Here is a 19524-nt window from a genome sequence, read left to right as displayed (position 1 = left end):
ATTTATGTTTGATGTCATTCTTGATGTTATTTCTCCAAAGGGAATGCCTGAAACCTGTCTTGTAACATTTGCTGACATTCACAAATCTGTTGTTTGTCAGCTGTTCTTGCCTTTGAAGGACATGAAGTTCATTTGTATCCTGATCTGTTCTGAAATTGTGTCAACTGGATGTTAAGAAAGTCTCCTTGCTTCTCAGGTTTGTGGTGCCATTGCTCTGAGTACACTTGGAGGGAGACTGCAAAACCAGCTCGATTACCAATGGTAGAGCCAGGTGTGAACTGAGGGTAAGGCAAATCCTGTGTTTTATGGAGGTAGGCACTGTTTTGATCAATAATTGGGCAACTCATCAAGTTGCTTATCTCGCAGTTTCTCGTTCTGAGACAAAGCAATGAACTCTTTAAAATCATTACATGGTTTATTTGTCAGTGCAGCAGTTAAATCCCATTGTATAAAAGTAAAGATGTATGAAATAGAAGTTACAGCTGAAAAGACAAAATCACAATATAAAAATGTTGTACTCTGACATGATACTTAAAGGGAGATAGTGCAAGATATTCCTAATACTTAGGTTAAAGTATAAAAAAGCTCTTAATGTATGCCTGAAAGCCATTTTCTATGCAAAAGCTTAAGATGTCTCTGAGTATCCAACATGCAGTGTTTTGCAGAAACAAGATGTTTTCTGCATGTAGCCTAGGTGGGAGCCTGAATCTTCACTGATCCTAAGCTGTGACAGATTTAATGTTTTCATGCTTCATTACAGGTCATCTTAAGCTTTCCACTAAACCCCTGTCCTGCCTCAAGCTAGAGCAACAAATACAAATTACAGTCCTGCCTGACTGATAACAGAGACATAACATTTAGACAGTAATTTTTGCAGAAAATGTGTTTCCTTTTTAAGTCAGAAAATAGTTTGAGATGCTAGTTCTTAGACAATAGGATCTTACATATAAGGAAGATGGAACAATAGCAAGTACACTGCTTTTAATAATATAACTGAAATAGCCACAAAAGAATTACAATAATGGGAGAACCTGGAAACAAAAGAAGAAAAGAGGCTGTTGAATTTTAGAACTAAAGAACTAATCTCCCAGGTATGTTGGAATCTGCATTTTTTTAAATATCTTTAAGTCATTTAAAGGTGTCTATGCACACTGGGAAGGGGCAGTGAAGACTAGATTCAGATTACAAATGATAAGCATTTGAAAGATCTGCTAAAACAGTAGGAAAGTGTGTTTATAATTATATATTGCCTCAGGAACAGAAAACAGTATGTATCAGAGATGTTTCAAGACATGGTAAATAAGCTAATTATATTGAAATATAGATGTTCAAAGAATTCAGTGTTTAGAAATTGGTTGTGTAGGTCATTTGCCCAGCCTCCATTTTGGTTATAACCTTTACTAACAACAGCAGAGGTTTTATGAAACATGAACTATAAAGAATTTTTGGTCTGTTTGCTCATCTCAATGAATCTTTTTAGCAACCAAATAAGATGCTGTCCTTTTCTCATCATCCAGTGAGCCAGCCTTCAGCAGTTTGTGCTGATCTCACACTGTGAAATACCATGATGCTGAGTGATGAGCATGTGTGGCTATGAGGCCAGATCACTTGTGGAGGGCCTCAGAAAAAGTTCTTTTAACAGAATTGCAGCTAGAGTGAACAAGTGAAGGCACATTGATTTTGCATAAGTTTACATTTTTTAAGATGTGTCATGTAAAAGCAGAAACTGGAGCATAGTGTTTTGTTGATGTTGGGGTTTTCATTTATTTGATTTAGTGGTCAGAGGGATGGAGGAGCAAGCAGAAATTAATGTCTCTTTGCAGCAGGAAAGACAGAAATGAACAGAGAAGAGGAAAAGGCAGTTGAACGTTACCCCTTCCTGCTAGATCCCTTGTTCTGCTGACCCTTCATTGGACGTGGAGCACATATCCACCTGTCTGCCCCCTTGGAAGCAGCGGTGCCAGTCCAGGGTCTCAAGACCAACGGAAGCAAAGGAGACAAAGACAGCACCAGCACTTGCAACTCAGAATTTTACATGGGACTCAAAGTCTGAACAGGGAGAGCCAAGCCAATGGGCCTCATCTTGTTGCTTGGGTGTCTGTGGTCTAGTTTATAGAGAGACTCATGCACTGGTAGCCATGTCCAGTGGGAAGCTAAGTGTGTCCAGCCCTGTTTTCTGGCCCTGAGGCCAGCTGGCATTGAATGAGCTGCACTCATGCTATTGAACCCTGAAAAACAGGGTGGCTGCTGCCAAACTCACAGTGGGGGGCTGTGCCTCTGGTGGTTCCCAGAATCTACAGTTTGCTTGGTGGGGAGCTGGCCTGCCTGGGGCAAGTCTGTGCTAGGACCTCCTGAAAAGGGTAACAGTGGCAGCAGTTCAGTGCCAATGCCTGGGAATAGGCCATGGCATGTTTCATTCCACAGGCATAACACGTGCCTGCCCCCCATGTCTCTCTTTCCAGCAAAGACATGAATCCTGCTAAGGCAGTAAGCAGCAATAAAAACTAAGTGTTTACAAGTTGGTTGGTGGCTGGCGTTTTTTGTCCTTTTTTTTTTTAATTAAACTTTTTTTTTTCCCTTCCAGATTATGGATGTGATTAATTTTGCAGGTTGTTAACCTAGAAGTAAGAAAAGCCAGATAAGGCAGGGGTGGGGGGTATTAGTAATTCAGAAGAGTGTATCCTACATCACAAGCAAGAATAGCAAATGCTTAAAACTACCTCCTTGTTTTTCTACAAAGACTACTTTAATGCTGCTAATTGCACCAAGCCCCAAAAGTTACCATCCCAGCTATATGTGCTTTCAGCTTACTCCCTGGGGTTTTTTCGTAACAAGAATAAAGCCCCACTAAAGTACAGTTCAGATATGAGTCTTGTACTTAATCTAATAGTGTTACACTAAAGGTTTAAACAATGCCTGGTTTAGTCTTCAGCAGAGGATTTCTCTCAGTGCTCTTTGGGAAGAAAATGGCTTTGAAAGTGCTGAAGTAAGCAGTAAATCCCTCCTGCTTCTCTGTTTGTTCTGCACTCCTCTCAATAGGCTTGTATTGCTTGTATCTCCTGCAAGGAATGTGCACAGTTAGTTGCTGAAAGACTTTTAAAGGAGAAGAGGACTCTCTTTTAAAGGAGAGTCTACATTTAGCGTGTGACCAGCGCATAAGAGCACTAATCATGTGTTCATCATGCATTCTCTCTCCTCCTTCCCTGTTCAATCCCATCTAATGTCTGGCAGCCATAGGTCAGTAGTGGTGATGGGGGCCTGGTTAGGGAGAAGGAGTATTGCTCCATGGAGGTGTGTGCTTCTCACCACTCACTGGGAAGGGTGAGCACACACTTGAGTCTGGAGCCTTGGTGCAGTCTCAAAGTCTCATGAGAAACATCCAAGCTAATAATGCAGCAACATGTGCTTCTGTTAACTGCTGTCCTGCATGTTCATCACCTTTCCCCCAAAGAATTTATTCATCACTTGTTTAATGAAGAATTTGTTTGGTTTCACTGCATATATAAATCCCATCATGCAGTTGGAGTTTACTTTCTGCTTACATGAAGTTCCCAGGCCTTCTAGTATTACTGTTTGTGCTAATGGGCACAGAGTGTAATTTTCTCTGAAAGTCCTTAACATCTGCATATTTTCCAATGATTTTGAGGCCTAAGCCAGGAATCTCATTTTCTTGAATATTTGCCAGAATATTTGTGAGCTGCAATAGTAAAGAAACAAAAATGTAGCTAAAGCACATTTAAGTTGTTTGGTTTGTTAATTTAAATAATATTTTGACAGTTCTTTGAACTGTTTTTCATCATAGAAACTAGCAACTTACTTGTAAAGGACAAATGCCCCAATGGTAGCAAACACTGCCAACAAGCCAAGGAAGATAAAGACGCCTTCTGTTGTTCCAGATGATGCTCCTAGAGTTCAGAAAGTAGATTGATTAAAAGCCTCTATTTTACAGTGAGATAGGGTTTCTAAAGAAAATGCCATTTTTACTTATTGCTGTACAAATTGAAGCACAGTTAGTAATTCTAATATGCATTACTGACTGGCAGGAGGTGGTGCTTTCACATCCTAATCCATGTAATTCTCAAGTGAGAGAGTGTGAGCTGGGCTTTGCCAGTTTTCTTATATGAGCCCTGCTCCTCAGACACATGGCTGCCCTTCCAGCATGGAGGGGAATGAAGGGCCCTCTTGGCACCCCATGAGGTGAAGCTAATTTGATCCTTGCCATTTGTTATGCTGCAGAAATGACTATAAGATAACTGTTTGACAAAATCAGATGGGCTCATCCAGAAGGGGACTCAAAGCAGCAACCTTTCTTAGATCCTAATTCTGCTTTGATTATAATGGAAGCCCCAAAGTACAACTCAGCTTTGCCCTCTGGAGGAAACCTAGGCAGACCAGCCTTATTGGGCTAAAGCTAGTCTCTGTGAATACAGTTGAGAAAAACCCTTCTGCATGCTTATTTTCACCTTTAGGAGACAGAATGCACTTACAGGTCAGGCACTGTGCTTATTCATAATGAACTGATATCAGTACAGATAAACTTACGCCTAGATTAAATAAAATCAGCAAAAAATACTGTGGGAAATGACTGCAAAGTGTCAGTTGCTTGGCTGATAGTAATTGGAGAGTTTGGAAGAGTCGCTACGACATTGTAATAGGAAGTCAGGAGGGCAATGAAGTGGGAGCAGGGAGCACAATTGTTTAGACTTCTAGCTGAGGCTGAGTTTAATAGCTGGTTCTGTCAAAGACTGCTTTGATAGCTATGAGCTAGACACTCATCCAACCAAAGGTAAAGCTCCTCTTCTGAAACAATTACCCTGGGCAGACTCTGTAGTCACTGGATGTTACACAGATCATTCCAGAACATGATTCATCTTATCCTCACATAGAAATAGAAACCATGTCAAGGCCAGTGGGCAGTAAAGAGGGCCCAGGGCAGCCAACTCTGCTGCAGACTTTGATTCTGTCTCAAGTGAGCTGAATTACCCTCTGTTTCTGCTATCTCTTCATGTGTGGAGTGGGCTGGCTGGCATGTTCCCCACCTGCTTTTCTGCCCAACACAATTTTCCATGGGAAATTTCATTAGGCTTAAGAACTGTTCATATTCTGTGATATTGAATAGTTTGTATAATTACTGTATTCATTGGATCATAAACAGAAGTCAAACCAAGGTCTAACACCTAAAATTCCCCCAGGGAAATACTAATCATTTTATCTTTGCATGAACTCTTACACAAGCTGGTGCAGTCTCAGCTGAGGCTTCCAGGCATAATAAGAACCCCAGTATGTATTCCTGTGCTCTCTCCCCCTGCAGGGAAATGACCACAGGGAGAAGCTTTTCACCAGCAACCCATGTCTGCCCTTTGTGGACTCACCTCCATTTACAGAAATCAGGGCACTGGCAAGGGCTTGGCTTGTGTCATCACCCAAGGTGATGTTTATACAGTACGTCCCAGGTTCCTCAAAAGCTCTCCTGATGGTGAGTAGACATTCATCTGTGACGACGATGGGGTCGCATACCATGCTCTTGGACACCTGGCACGTGGGGTCAGAAACTACTGTGCAGACATCTGTAGGCAGACTGGCATGGGAAGAGAGAGCACATTGCATCTGAGGAGTCCTGTCAGCCCAGTTAGCCCAGTTCATAGACACATTGCACTGGTGCACCAGCTTTATTCTGGTGCCTATTGAAATCAGTGGCACTATAGTGATTTAAGCGTGTTTTATTCATGCTATATGTATTTTTTGCATACCTATACATTTATATATGTACGTGTGGATTTTATATAGAATGCATTTATACAATCTGTATAATTATCTGCTTGTTTTGCTTATTATTTAACATTTTATGGTGATCATAGGAGCTACCTGCATCAAATCAGCTTATAAAGTCCATTATCTTTAATACGCATCATTAAGAAAGGAATGCAGGTTCTTATAAGTAGTATCATGTGCTGGAAAAGAAAAGGCTCCCTTAAGAGAGATTAATTGTATTCCAGTTGTATTACCACGGTATTACTTTTACTTCTTAGTCCTCTCAACTCTAACCTTCTAAGAATATTAGTCCAATGTTTCTGTATCCAAGAAATTGCTTGGACTCACCCGTTTATTCTAAGTGTCAAAAACTCATGGCCAAAAAGAAAGGATTTCCTTACAATTTCAGTAAACTGCTTCCCATTTTACTGTAAGTGCTGAAATCTTTTCTTGGCCAGGAGGCTATAAATTGTTTCTTCCCACAATCAGTTCCTTATTTTTACTGAGACTGGATATTTGCTCTGAATCCTAAGTGCCTGGCAGTAGCCTCAGTTGGCATAGTTTAGAAATGAGACTTGCATTATCTTTAATTCCAGTCAAGAAATAGAAACACTGCAGTTCCCAAATTTTGTTCATACATCTGCATCTAAGTGCAGACAGCATTCCAGCACCTAATTAGTTCTAAAGAGGGAAGATTGACAGCTTCATTCACACACTTACCTCCCTTGGCAGGTAACAACAAAGTCAACCAGTGAGTTTTCAGCTTGACTTTCTGTCATCTGGATGTTTGTCATCTGAATAATATTTACCTCGAGGATTCCCTCTGGGAGAGGAAACACATATCAACTGTAGGACACATGACAAGCTCTGAAGTCAATGTGTACTGAACCTCCAGGGTTTGGCTGATGCTCAGTTCAGGTCTTGTTTTCCATAACCTCCTCCCTCCCTTAGCACTCCTCTTAAGGGCTTTGAAAGTTGAGAAATTTTCCAGTGCTTTCCCTGTGAGGCTGCTTCTTTCTGGTCTGCTTTTTTTTCCTCATTATTGTTATTTACTTCCTTATTTTGCTAAATCACTTCCTGCTACATGAGATTTCTCTGCATTCAAAGGTCAGTTCAACCTTCTGTAAACCCCCTCCCCAGCCCAGGTGCTCCTGCTGTGGCATGTTCAGAAGCTGGTCATATGGAAAGGAGTGACACAATGCACATCCCCACCAGCACACGGGGTCAGCCATCAGCAGGCAATCAGACTGAGGCCCAGCCTCACGTCTGAAAGCAAGGGGTCATAATCTCTGCAACCAGCCTCTGGCACAGTGCAGGCAGAAACAAAAGTCAGCCAGTTAGATGTCTGTACATTAATCCTGAAAACTCTCAGCTATGCCCTTGAGAACAATCATTTTGTGGGTCTCATGTAATTGATAAAAATGTGTCGAAATAACCATTATTTCTACCATACATTGTTGTTCATTGTTAACCCCATTCCTCAGGTTTTGACCCACATCCTTACCTACAACAGCAATACTACTTCCATAGTATCCATTTCTGTAAATATGGCAACCTCCATCAGGATTATCCTCCACTAACTCAACAGTGGGAGAAGAGTCAGAATCAGAAGATGGTTCGGTCGTAACTGTTTGAGGGAGAAGAAATAGATATGCAATGTTAGAACAAGCTCTGCTCAGGGGTATTCTGAACACAGCCATATGTTCCAACTGCTTTCATTCCATAGGCTCTCAGTGACTTTGGTTTGCAGCTGTGTGGTCATGTATGTATCTGTGTGAGCTCATGGCAGTAATCCCTAAAGAAAACACATGTGCCCAACTTCAGAACCCTGGAGTGGCCTGGGGAGCCTCGCTCCAAAAACCACCTGGCTAGTCACCCATCTCTGTGAAATAAAAGGGAGACTACAAGGTGTAATACAATTAAATACTTCTTTAAAATCCCCAAATCAATTATATAAGAAATCCAAAGGCCCATAAAACATTTAAAATGCTTTTTTAAAAGCTGGTATTTTCCCACTGCTCTACATTACCGCTAGTGGAAAAATGAAGAGGGGAAGTGGTGAAAATTATATCTTTCCTTTCATTTTTCATTCTCACTCAGTATTTTGGTAAGAGGACATATTAAAAATATGAAATTGGAAAAATATAGCCACATTTACAATTTCACAGTAGTAATATTATAGCTGAAACTGCAGGCTTTCTGCAAACCTTAAAACCCTCTGAGATGATAAACCAATGCTGAACATAATAAAAGTTATTCTGAAATATGTTAGTCAATAAATTTAAAGTGGAAAAGCTGTTCTGGGTTAATGCCATGTGGAAATCCCATATTTTTGAATATGACTAGGTTTTTCTAGTTCAATCCAATCTCATTTAATTTTGGATGGAAGTTAATGCAATCCAGAAAGGAACTTGCTCTAAGAATGTTCTGAAATTCCTCTTTCTCACTTGAAATTTACCTCTTACCTCAGTAGATGACCCTGAGTAGATAAGGCTAAAATCTCCTGACCAGGTGTGGCAGAGATAATACAAACTTACATTTATATTCCCTTGAAGATCTTCGTATGCTGTAAGTATGGTGGTAGAACTGGATGCATAAGTAGTTAAATGTGTAAGTGATCCCTACCATAGAGTCATAGAAGAGTCTATGCTTATTGATTCTGTCTCTAAGCCAATTTTATAGAGGACTTGCAGAGGCTTGCAGCTCTTTCATTATGACAGTAAAACTACTAAAGATATTAACTTAGAATACAGAGTTTTAGAATAGCTCCAAATGCTGCTGCTGCTGTTTGATAAATGCTTACCTGCTGAGGTGGGTGGTGGTGCAGTGGGTGTTACTGGCTTGCAAGGTACAGGTATAATGGCTTGGACAGTTAAATTCACAGTGAAGTTTCCTTGCAGAGTGTACGTGTGAGATGTACTAGAACCACTGGCTACAAATAAGCCACTTCCATCTCCAAAGTTCCACTTGTAGGAGATGGCAGAATTATTCAGATAGTAGCTGGGATCATGGATCTTCGCATCAAATGTAATTGGTGAGTCTTTGATGAAAATGGAGTCTGAGATGTTGCGGTCATGTTTTTGGAACATACTCACAATTACTGGAATTTTGTCTGGAGGGGTAAAAAAGAGGTAAATAAATAAAGCAGACATCTGGCTGCAAACAATAAACAGTTCCAAAGTTGCTGAACAGCAGCAGTCAGAATGTGACATAAACATGGTATCTTTAACACAGGTTTCTACTTTAATTCAATTTATGACCTGAGGAGTGAATGTCAGTAGGAAACAGTTAGCCAGAAAAGTATGGGAACAAATGAGGAATCACAGACATCTGTGGAAGATTGTATTATCTCTCATAAATTATTTTTCATTACAATGTAGAGGAGTCGTTACTGAGTTAGACACAAAGGGAACTTAAGCTACTCAAGACAATTTACCAGAGATTCCACTTTCACATCAAAAACCTTTCTCTGGCCAATGTCTTCTTTTCATGCCAGATGATGCTTATGCTGAATTTTTTTAACACTTAAGCCACAAATACCCCCAGGATTTAATTACAGATGATTCCAGCACACTCACCTGTTACGGAGTAGATGGTTTTTGCTCTCGCAATCGGAACAAATCCCGAGTGCCCTCTCCTGTAAATGGACACTGCCATCCCGTGTTTGCCAAGAGTGATATTTGCTGTGTTGACTGAAAACTTTGCTGAAGATCGTCCTGTTGTTTGGTAATACTGACCTGAAACAGAATGTCATACATGAAATCCCTATTTGTGCTTGGTCTTTGCATATTAAGTGCTTTAATTAATTTTGAGCTTAACATTTTTAAATTGAATGTTAAAATTAACCCATCAGCCCAGGTACACTAATCAAGTTTTTATGGTCTTCCTGTGTTTACTGTATACTTTTACAAGTGTTTTAAGATGTGTTGGATGTATTTTTTTTTATGTTTTACTTGTATCTTGGTTTCAAGGCAGATTTTAAAAAAACCCCAGTTGCCACGGACAGCCCAGCCCCCATGGCCGTACCCTGTAGGCACCTGACCCTTGTCTCAACTAATATCACCCCTCTGACCAGGAGGAGCCATTGGTGGACGGAGATGGTCTGTCAAAGGGAGAGCACCAATCACCTTGAACCAAAGGGGTGGGCTGTGGGCAGACTGTGGGCGGAGCAAAAGCTATAAAAGGGAGCAAAACAGACACGCCTTCCTCATTCTCCCTTCCTCTCCAGCTTGCTAAGTTCAGCAAGAGAAAGCTGGAGAAACCTACCCCTTTTTAGGGGCTTTTAGAAATAGATTTCTTTTTGACCAGCCTAGACTGCAAGTTTTTTTTCTACCTGAGGTTCAGAGCTGCCTTAAGCCTAAAGTTCCTGAATCCCTGAGCTCCTGGGGCATACCTCCTGAGCCACTAGGATCCCAAATTTTTATATTTTGTTAGTTTTTGCAATTTTTAAATTTTTCTGTTTTAATAAATTGTTTTAATTTCTACAAAGAGTTGTCTCATTCCTCACAGAACATGAACTTAATATTTTCCCCCTCAGCCTCACTGCAAGTTGTTTTGTGAGAGGCAAAGTCTCTGAGAACCTTGGATTGTCAAAATCAAAATGAATAGTTTAGAAATGTCTTCCAATAATCTGGCAGGTGGTTTCGAAGGACTGGATACTTTTACATTGTGTTTACTCACATAAATTCCGGTTTTTCAAAGTTGTCAAAAGGATGTCCCAAATTTCACTAATCCAATAAAAATTTGCCAAGGTATCTACATCTTTCCAAAGCAATTACATTACGTTAAGTCATTAGGATTATGTAGTGGAGGGTGTGAGGCATTTTAAGTGATCTTGTGTTTGCTTTCAGTGTAGCTAGAAGATATAATACCTCTTGCTAGAACCATTTGTATATATTCAATTATTTGTCTTTTTAACAGCTGATTGAGGTAGGTAAATAGTATCACCTCTGCTTAAAATTTGGAATCTTATTATTATTATTACTCATACTGATACTGACAATAATACTGATTTATCCAGGTGAACTGAGGGCACTAAGATTTAGTACATAGCCAATGGCAGGAATAGCCCAATCATTACATACTCAGGAGCAGGAAACACTAAAAATCAGCATCTGTGACCAGAGCAGCATCACAGCCAGTGGCAGTTCTCACCTCCCTAGAGACAGGAAGTGCTGCACTGTTAAACTGGTGATACACAGCACTGTGTTCTCTCTTAAATTTAAAAGTCTGAAGTGGCAGTGAGCTGTCAACAAATCGTCTGACTGACCTGCTCAGACCCTCTGTTTTCCTAGAAAAAGATCTTGAGTACTACTGAAAGGAAATTAATTTTCTTCAGTGATAGTAATGTGAATGCAGATTAAAGAGAATCTTCTGGTAATCCATGATTTCTAGACTAAACACCTGAAGGCATCTCTGGAAAAGTGGGGAGTTAATTCAGTATTTCCACTCAAGACTGTGGAATCCTTTTCAAAGGGCTTTTGGTAAAACATACTTGACAAATGAGTTGTGTACAAAGGGAATATAAGGTTTGCAGGGTCACCCCAACCAAGGCATGTGTTGCAGTACTAACCAGAAGTGTGAAACACATAGACAAAGTTCCTTCTCCTCCAGCCAGAGTGATGAGGGAAAGGACGTCCGTCTGGGAATACATTATGGCTGTGGTTGCTTGTGCAGTTTTCCCAGCCACAGTTGTCAGTCCATTCAGTCCAGTTGTAGACATAGACTTGCTGATCCATGGAAGCTGGAGGATCTAAGGATAGGAATAGGACATGTTCAGGTCAACTGAGAAATGTGCAGAAAGTCAAGAAACAGGAGGCAAGGTTATAGCAGTTACTGCATTTAAACAACAGGTGAAGTGGGGTATTTTTAGACTGACGTTCATTCTTTTATTCTGAGGTTGTGTTTTGCTTGGTTTTTAATGTAAACACAAAATTGTTCTGTCTTGGTGCTGTTTTATTAAGAAGTTAAAAATACTGTACTGTCTCATGGGCCAGACACAATTTAAAAGTGCTTGCCCAAAAACTTGCTGTTGACTACACAGGATGCTACTGTTTCACTAATGAGGCTACCTAAATATTTGGCAAGCAGAATCTAAAATTTTAAGTACAAAGAGTGGCTGTGAAAGCACTGTAAGGAAGTGACTTTGTTTTGTCAGAGGACTTTTCTATGGCACCTTTAAATAACTTAGACATGAATTTCTGTAGTTTTCTGGATAGTAAATAGAAAGTTTCCTCCCCCAAACAGCACAGCAGAAGTAGAGTATGGATATCAGCTGCTAACAAAATATTAGACAGTTAAAAACTGGAACTTAGGTTGACAAAAAACTTGCTGATATGCCTTGAAATGAAAATGACTTTGATCAGTAAAAAAATTTGTTGAACTTTTATGAATTCAAAGGATCAAAGGTACAACAGCATGTTGTTCTAGATCTAGCAGCTTAAAACAGTGGATATATGATAGGCTTTTCCTCCATGTAGGAGTAAATAAGATGAAAAAGGGTGATTTTCTGAGGAAAATATTGCTTGATTTTTAAATATTTGTTTGGTTTTTAATTCCTAAAATGTGGAAGTGTGAGATTTATTCTTTTGTGAGGGTTTTTCAAGATGCAGATGTGGTTACTGAACTCTACAATTCATAACTGAAAAAAACCCTCAATTTTATAAATTGACAGCTTTATAAGTTTGAAAGAAAGCAGTGTGACTGTGCAATATTGTGCCTGAGCTGAAAAGCAGTAATAGTTCTGTTGGGAAGTTGGATTATGTGACTGCTTTGGGAAGGCAAATTTATAACGATGGTCAGTCTTAAATTACCTGGTATATACAGCGGGGCAGAACACTGAAAATACCACAGTGGTCTTCTTAGGAAAGAAACTGGTGTGGCCCAGGCTGGGTATGCACAGGTAAGTGTTATCAGCTATCAGTTAAATCCAACACGGCTGCTGTTCATCCAGTGCGCCTGTGATGCTTTCCATGCTCAGTGACACACTCACACCAGCCCCAGGCAGATGTGTGTGGGGTGCAGGGAAATTGGCATCACCTACCCCGGGTACAGTTTCTCCTGTACACTATGTTGCCATCATTATCTTCTGTCTGGCACTTGGGAAACTGGAGAGTCACAACAAAGGTCACGTTGGATCCTACCAGCGCTGGGCTGTCACTGTCCAATTTGGCTGTCACCCTTCCACCTGTAGAAAAGAAAATTGGTCTCCACTTCAGCAAAGGGTGCATCAGAGCAGAAGCTACAATCAACTGTGCATTAGAAATGCTTTATTGATTCTAATTACATTAGAAATGCTTTATTGATTATTCTGTTTCTTAGGGGTTTCATGCTCTTAAGTCACTTGCACTCTTATCAAAACCCCAGCTTCAAACAATCAGAGGGACTCAGCATTGCCCCCCAGATCACTTACTGGTGTGCCATTCATTTTCTTCCTAGAGCTAAGAATATAGTTTTCTACCCATGGGGGGTCAATATATTCCAAAGGAGAAAATTTTTGTTTCTCCCTAGGAATGATACAGTCATTAGCCCTCAGCTCAGAGCAGGTGACAATAAACATGGTCTTTGCTGAAGTTGTCAGTCAGAAGCCCACTTGCCCTGCTGAGGTAGCAGTTGAAGCTACCTGTCCTGCAGGGCATGTTTCACGTAATGGATTGTTCTGGAGCCCCGACCATTAATACTTCTTAGTAAGTATTAATGTCTGAGATTAGTCATAATGGGAGAGCATTTTATGTAAAACCTCACTGTTCTGCTTCCTCAGACAATCCACTGGGAATGGTATCAAACCCAGTCATCTCTAACTCGCCATTCTGTGCAGCAGTGGATATTGCCCCTATGAAAATGCACTATAGCACCTGCTCTCTGCATTGTGGTGGATTTTCTGGCCAGCTTTGCAAGTGTCTTTGAAATGTGTACATGCGATCACCTTTCCAGCAGTCCTTCCATCTGGGATCTCCCTCTTCCCAAAAAGGATAAAGCTTTTCATTCCATTTATTTTGGTCACTAGACCAGCCTTGTAGCTTCTTATAGGATGTGACAGGAGAAGTACTTCCATGGCTCAACACATCTTGAAACCCTAGAGAGAAAACCAAACATCAGTGTAAGTGTAATCCAATTTTCCCTACTACTCTATAAAAACATTACGCTTGTGCTGAGCTTTAATCATGTACTGGTAGAAAACTTTTCACCAGTAGGAAAGTTACGGAATTTTATCATTGAGGCTATAAACACATCAACTGTAATCAACATAAAGACAGTTCCACCACTGTCAGACTGATATTTTTTTCTCCTTGCACTATTGCAAACTTCCCAGACAAAGAATAAACATGTTTACTGTGTTTTGACCATATCAGAGCAATTGCTTATAAGAATTTACATAAGCCTGCAAGAGTCAGGCTCTTTGCACAGAGGTTGCTTGATTTCTGACTGCTTTGCCTGGTAATAAACCTACAAGTAAAAGGCTAACACGATAAATTCATTCTGTGTCTGAGTTGTGCTCTAGTGGAAGTTATGCCAGGAATTAGTTTTGACCCAGTGCAGCTCCTTTGGTGAGTTGGCTGGTGGTTTGGGTGGGAGGGGTGGAGCCAATTATAACAGAAGCTGGTATTTCCAGAAAAGGAAATTTAGAGCTGAATAGTAAATTCAATGTGTTTATAATATAGCAACAATAACGTATTAGCTTCATGCCTGTTATTTAAAAATGGCTCAGATATTAAATAACTTCAGTAACCTCTTTCTTCTCATATTACTACAAATGATGGGCTCAAACTTTTCCCAGGCTTCTAGGATCCCTCTTTCTGTCACAAAGGACACATAGTGGAAAGCAACGTAAATATCCAAGTAACCTGTAGGAACATGTTGGACACTGTAGGATGCCATAAAAATATGTTAATAAGTAGGCTCATGGGCATAGTTCCATGAAAGCCTGGAGGCTTCAAAGAGCTCTGCCGTGTTAATCAGGTAAGGTAACTGCTGGGTGTGCCATTCTGTCACAACATCAAGGGAGTTAGGATTTCTGCTTTCCGTGGCTTTATTGTAAAGGTACAGCTGATGCAGAATGCTTCTGAGATTTATACCCAAGTGCAACAAAGTTCTGGATGACTTCAAGGAAAATGCAGAGACCTGTAAGAAGGGCAAGAATTGCTCTGTATACTGTAACCTAACTGGTTGTGGTGGAATTTCTCCAAGCTTTGGAAAAGACACAGAGCAGGTGTAGCCAGTTTAAGCACAGTCTTTAGAGGTGGGTGACTCCTAATTTTACTGCAAGAGAGAACCAGAGAAACAGCTCAGAAGAAGAGGCAGGAGCTGCTTTCTCTTTGTGTTTTATTGCCAGTGAGATTTCTGCTGGGCAGGAAGAACATCCCTTGCCCAGTCCCATCTCAACTCCGAGCTGATGCTGGCAGCTCTCTCTCCAGTCTTGAGGACTGAATGATTGGAGGAAAAGAACAGATTTTACACTCAGAGGCACAATCTCCCACAGTCTTTTCCCTCCAGGAACTCCCTGCAGTCTCACTTAAATCACTTGAATCAAGTCTTTCCTTCAGATTTAATATATTTTGATGTGAGAAAACATAACATTATGACTGGTGTTTACTTAATGACCTGTATCACATGCTGTATTGTTTTGAGTCTTGGTCAGAAGAAGAGTTAGGTAGTGTTGTCGTTCAGAAACTTTGCTCAGGAAGAAAACAAATTAGCAACTATAAAAGTACTTCACAAAGGCTTAGCAAGTTCAATTTCACTTTAGGTATAACTAAATAAATGTGTCATTTTATTCAAAAGTAAATGGCTACATAATTTTAGTAATTTCTTTTTCCCATTCTCCTTGATTTTATCTAAAAAATATTTAATGAATAAAAATGTTTTGATTTTGTCAGATGAAAACTTTTCAGTCATTGTTTTTTTACCAAATGTTCAATTTATCAAAAACATCTGGAGCACTTTTAATTTTATAAATGCTTTTAATTTTGAGTTTCAGTAACAATCCTTGAATTCAGAATTCATTTTCTAGTCCAGTAATAACTGTTGTCACTGCTTCTAAATCACAAGCTGCTTAGGTATTTCTTTGCCTCCCTGATGTGCTTTGTTTGTTTCAATCGAATACAAAACATTTCACAAGCTTCAGGACAAGACAAAGATGGTTTTTCAGATGAGGAAAGACTTCTGCACTAGTTTCTCTAACACATGGAACTGAAGATTTTCAGTTGGTGAATTTAAAGGAACAAAAAGCCTTAATGTATTTCTTTTTTAACAATGAAAACCACTCAAAACCAGATGTTGGTCATAACCAAAATTAGAGCAATTCAGTTCAAAATAGAGTAATGTTATGCTCCAAGGAGCAGATTACTGTAATAGTTTTGGTGAGGTGATCATAGGAGAAAAGATCTTATACTTCAATTGACTTCTTTCTCATTCTGGCTTTCATTTTGGTGAAAAATGTAGCAAAGACAAGTTCAGTATTTCCTGCAAAAGTGTATTAGCCATGAAAGAGAGAATGAGAGCCAGCGTTAGGACAGTAGAAATAGAAAGATGACCCAGCTAAAGAGGATAAAGGTGTATTAGAAGTAAAAAGGCTGATGGAATGGCATCAGACTGTAACATAAACTTTCTAAAGTTATGTATAGAAACATAAAAAAGCAGGACAAAAAAGAATTTGAGGAACAACTTGCAAAAACATAAAAACTAATTTTTTAATTTTTTTCCCCCCCAGTTTAAACTAAGTGGGAAAGCCTGCCAGGAAGTCTAGGGCCAAAAGATGATGTAGATGCAAAAGAAGCATTCAGGGAAGGTAAAGGGGTAGCACAAAAGTCAAATAGGTCAATTGGTTTATATTTTCATTCAAAACGGAAGAACATAGGAGGTTTCTGCGATAGAAATTTTTTTTACAATGATAAGAGTATCTCTCAAAATGAAGTGTTGGCACAAAAAAAACCCAATTATAGAACAAATCAACAAAATGACAAAGTTGTCTAGATAGGATGGCCCAAGTATGGAAGTTATTCAAGAGTGAAATAAATGAGCTATTAACCATAGCATGTAACATCTTGCTTAACACTGCTTCAGTGACTGAGAAGCGAAAATTGGCAAATGTGATGACAGTTTTTAAAAACACTTCCAGGGAAGATTTAGAGGATAAAAAAAACTTTGGGGCTCAAGTTGGAGAAGCTGGTAGGAACAGCAGTGAAGAACAGAGTAAGTAGGTACAGTGCATTAATATGATTTGCCATAAAAGGAGTGCATTGCTCACAAACATATTCTGAGTTTTGCGAGGGAGACAGAGAGCATGGGAACAAGGCTGACCTGCTTGTTACAGTCTGCCTGAGTTCCAGACAGCACTTGATGAGGTCCCTTGCTAAAGGAACATAAAGCAATTAAGTTACCGTGGGATAAGAATGAAGGATTTCACATGAACAAATTATTGGTTAGGATATGAAAAAAGTTATGAGTAAGTGCCCATTTTTCTCCACTGTTAAAATAATTTAAAATGTCCATAATCTGGAAAACAGGCAAACAGCAAAGTTCTTTAATCTGCTGAAGACTGCATTAGAGTAATAGAGGGGAGGACTGTACAAAACTCAATGCCTCAAGAATAAAACTATGCAATTCAGCAGAGTTAAATGTAACCTTACTTTGAGAATGAGGGACTCTAAACTAGCTCTAACTCAGAAATGGGATCTTGCAGCTTTGTAGTTTTGAATGCAGTGCTCACTGGTAGTTGAAAATCTAGGAAAAGGCTAGATAGAGAACAAAGATGAGAACATCATTACAGCATTGTATAATGCCATGTCTTGAGAGTACTGTATCCTCTGTTCTCTGCAGCTCAATCCGTATAAAAGAACTGAAAAAATACAGAGAGAGGTGGCGAGGATGCTACAAAGGGATAGAATTGTTTCCATATGAGGAACAGCTAAATAGACTGTGTCTTGAAGCCTGGAGAAGAGGTGACAGAGCAGAATATAAAAACAGAATCATGAACAGCATGGAGGAAGAAGCTGAAAGTACAAAAGTTAAGGAGAATCAAATGAAACCAGCAGGTTACAGGTTCTAAGCACATGAAAGGGACTTCTTCATGTAAGGCACAATTAAGGTGTGAAATTTTTTGCTGGCAGAATGTAGTGTGTCCCAAAAATTTACACGTGTTGCAATGAAAGCCCAAATGCATGAACAGATAGAAGAAGTCTAATAAAAACTGTTAAATACAATGACTCTGCATCAGACAGAGGCAATTCTGGTGCTGTAAATCATTGAAAGCTGGGAAGGTGTCCTGACCTGCCCAGTCATACACCCAGTACTATTCTCCATTGGAGGCAGGTACAAGGCTAGATGAATGCTCAGATGAACTTCAGCTTTTAAGGTTTTTAATTTTTTATACTGTACATTCTGGAATTTGAGCTTAAAATCCCATTTCTACATTCCCAGCCCTGAGCTCAGGGAGTCATTCTAAGACTTGAGTCAAGTTGGGAGCCCAGAAAGAAGCAGAAGATCAGCCCCACTGTGGCTTGCAGATCTAATTCCTTGACTGGGCTCCCTGAGGTTAGGAATCCACAGGTCCAAGTGTCCCAGTGGGGAGCACTGTTTCTGACCTGGCCTCTCCCAGCCACAGCTGAGCCAAGCAAACTGTTCAAAGCCCATTCTGCATCTGCCGTTTTAGCCATGCTTGAACTGGAGAAGTGTTGCCAAGAATTTGCTGCCAAGAGCCAAGGTTTAGCTCCAGTCAGCTCCGTGTACCTGTGGAGCGCAGGGAACAGATTACTGAGCAGCTCTCAGCACACCTCCCCAGCTCAGGCACCTTTTCTACCCAGAGCCAGGCCACCCTGAGGTGGAACCGGCTGTCGCCTACTGGGTCGCAGGCACGGCTCCAGCAACCACCACAGGTGCACGGAGCGTCCGCTTTTGCTGCGCTGGCTTGGGATGTGGAACGCGCCGAGGCAGGAGGCAGGGATGCTGGGGCGAGGGAAGCACTCACGTGTGGCGGCAGCACACAGCACCGCTTGGGCCAGGAGCAGCAATCCGAGGTGGTGGCGAACACCGCTCATGGTTCCCGAGAGCCGGGGCCGGCTCAGCGCCCGCCGAGGAGCAGCGTGGCCAGAGACTGCGCGCAGAAACTCCTCCGGTCCCCACTGGGAGGTGAGAATGAAGTTTCTCTGCTGCTCTGCTCTCCGATTAAATCAAGGGCCCCGGGACTCATCATGTGATGGAATTAAGCAGAGATGCATGATTTTGTCTTCAGCTTCTTTCAGCTCATGTGCTTATGACTCACTCCCTTTGCTTTCAGCATTCCCTGGGATTTCTGAGAGACCTGTTTGGAGCCACACCATTCACCTCATAGGCATTTTTATACTAGTTTTGCACTGTGATCAATTTTTTGTACTTAATTTGTTTTTAAATTAGGAACACTTATTTCCAGAAATCCAAATTAACTCTTGCCCCAGCCTGATTTGCAAGTGTTACTGCAACAGCTCACTGCATTTGATGAACCCATCACTACTTAACCACATGGCTCGCCCCATATGCTGGGCAACAACTCTAAACTAAATGGAAAATGGCCAATTCAAACACATCTCTTGACTTGGCTCCTCATCACAGTTGATTGTTAAGGAAAATGTTATTTAAACATTTAGTGAGTGCATGCCTTTCATATTCAACCATGGCTAGAGGTGCCATCACAGCCCCTGTGTGGTGATGGCCATTCAATATCTAGCTCCCAGTTGCTGTGACCCACACACAGACAAGTACTTGATTGTATAAACTTCATGGATTGTAGCAATAAACAAT

The 19524-nt window shown here is 40.5% G+C and overlaps 1 protein-coding gene across 1 annotated transcript; it reads right to left on the bottom strand.

Annotated features, from left to right (window-relative positions):
- Positions 1 to 433: 433 nt before the first annotated feature.
- On the bottom strand, positions 434 to 18786 carry GPNMB (glycoprotein nmb). The gene is made up of 11 exons (XM_069005808.1): positions 18716 to 18786; positions 13676 to 13825; positions 12794 to 12937; positions 11324 to 11503; positions 9330 to 9488; positions 8555 to 8863; positions 7256 to 7378; positions 6472 to 6574; positions 5373 to 5578; positions 3818 to 3905; positions 434 to 3059 (listed from the first exon to the last, which is right to left on the bottom strand). The coding sequence occupies exons 1-11, from the start codon at positions 18783 to 18785 to the stop codon at positions 2906 to 2908; spliced, it is 1686 nt and encodes a 561-aa protein (XP_068861909.1). The 5' UTR covers position 18786; the 3' UTR covers positions 434 to 2905.
- Positions 18787 to 19524: the final 738 nt, after the last annotated feature.

The sequence above is a fragment of the Aphelocoma coerulescens genome, chromosome 2 (genome assembly GCF_041296385.1).
Source record: "Aphelocoma coerulescens isolate FSJ_1873_10779 chromosome 2, UR_Acoe_1.0, whole genome shotgun sequence".
Classification (NCBI taxonomy): Eukaryota; Metazoa; Chordata; class Aves; order Passeriformes; family Corvidae; genus Aphelocoma; species Aphelocoma coerulescens.
Note: the sequence above shows the minus strand (reverse complement) of the source record. Positions and strands in the feature narration are given on the sequence as shown.

Bases quoted from the DNA above. Each gene is read 5' to 3' on its own strand.
- GPNMB (XM_069005808.1), bottom strand. From the start codon at position 18,785: ATGAGCGGTGTTCGCCACCACCTCGGATTGCTGCTCCTGGCCCAAGCG. The intron at 12,938-13,675 runs GTGATCGCATGT...TCTTTTCTACAG, and splicing joins ATGGAAGGACTGCTGGAAAG to GTGGAAGGGTGACAGCCAAA. The intron at 3,906-5,372 runs GTGAGTCCACAA...TCTGAACTCTAG, and splicing joins CCTGATTTCTGTAAATGGAG to GAGCATCATCTGGAACAACA.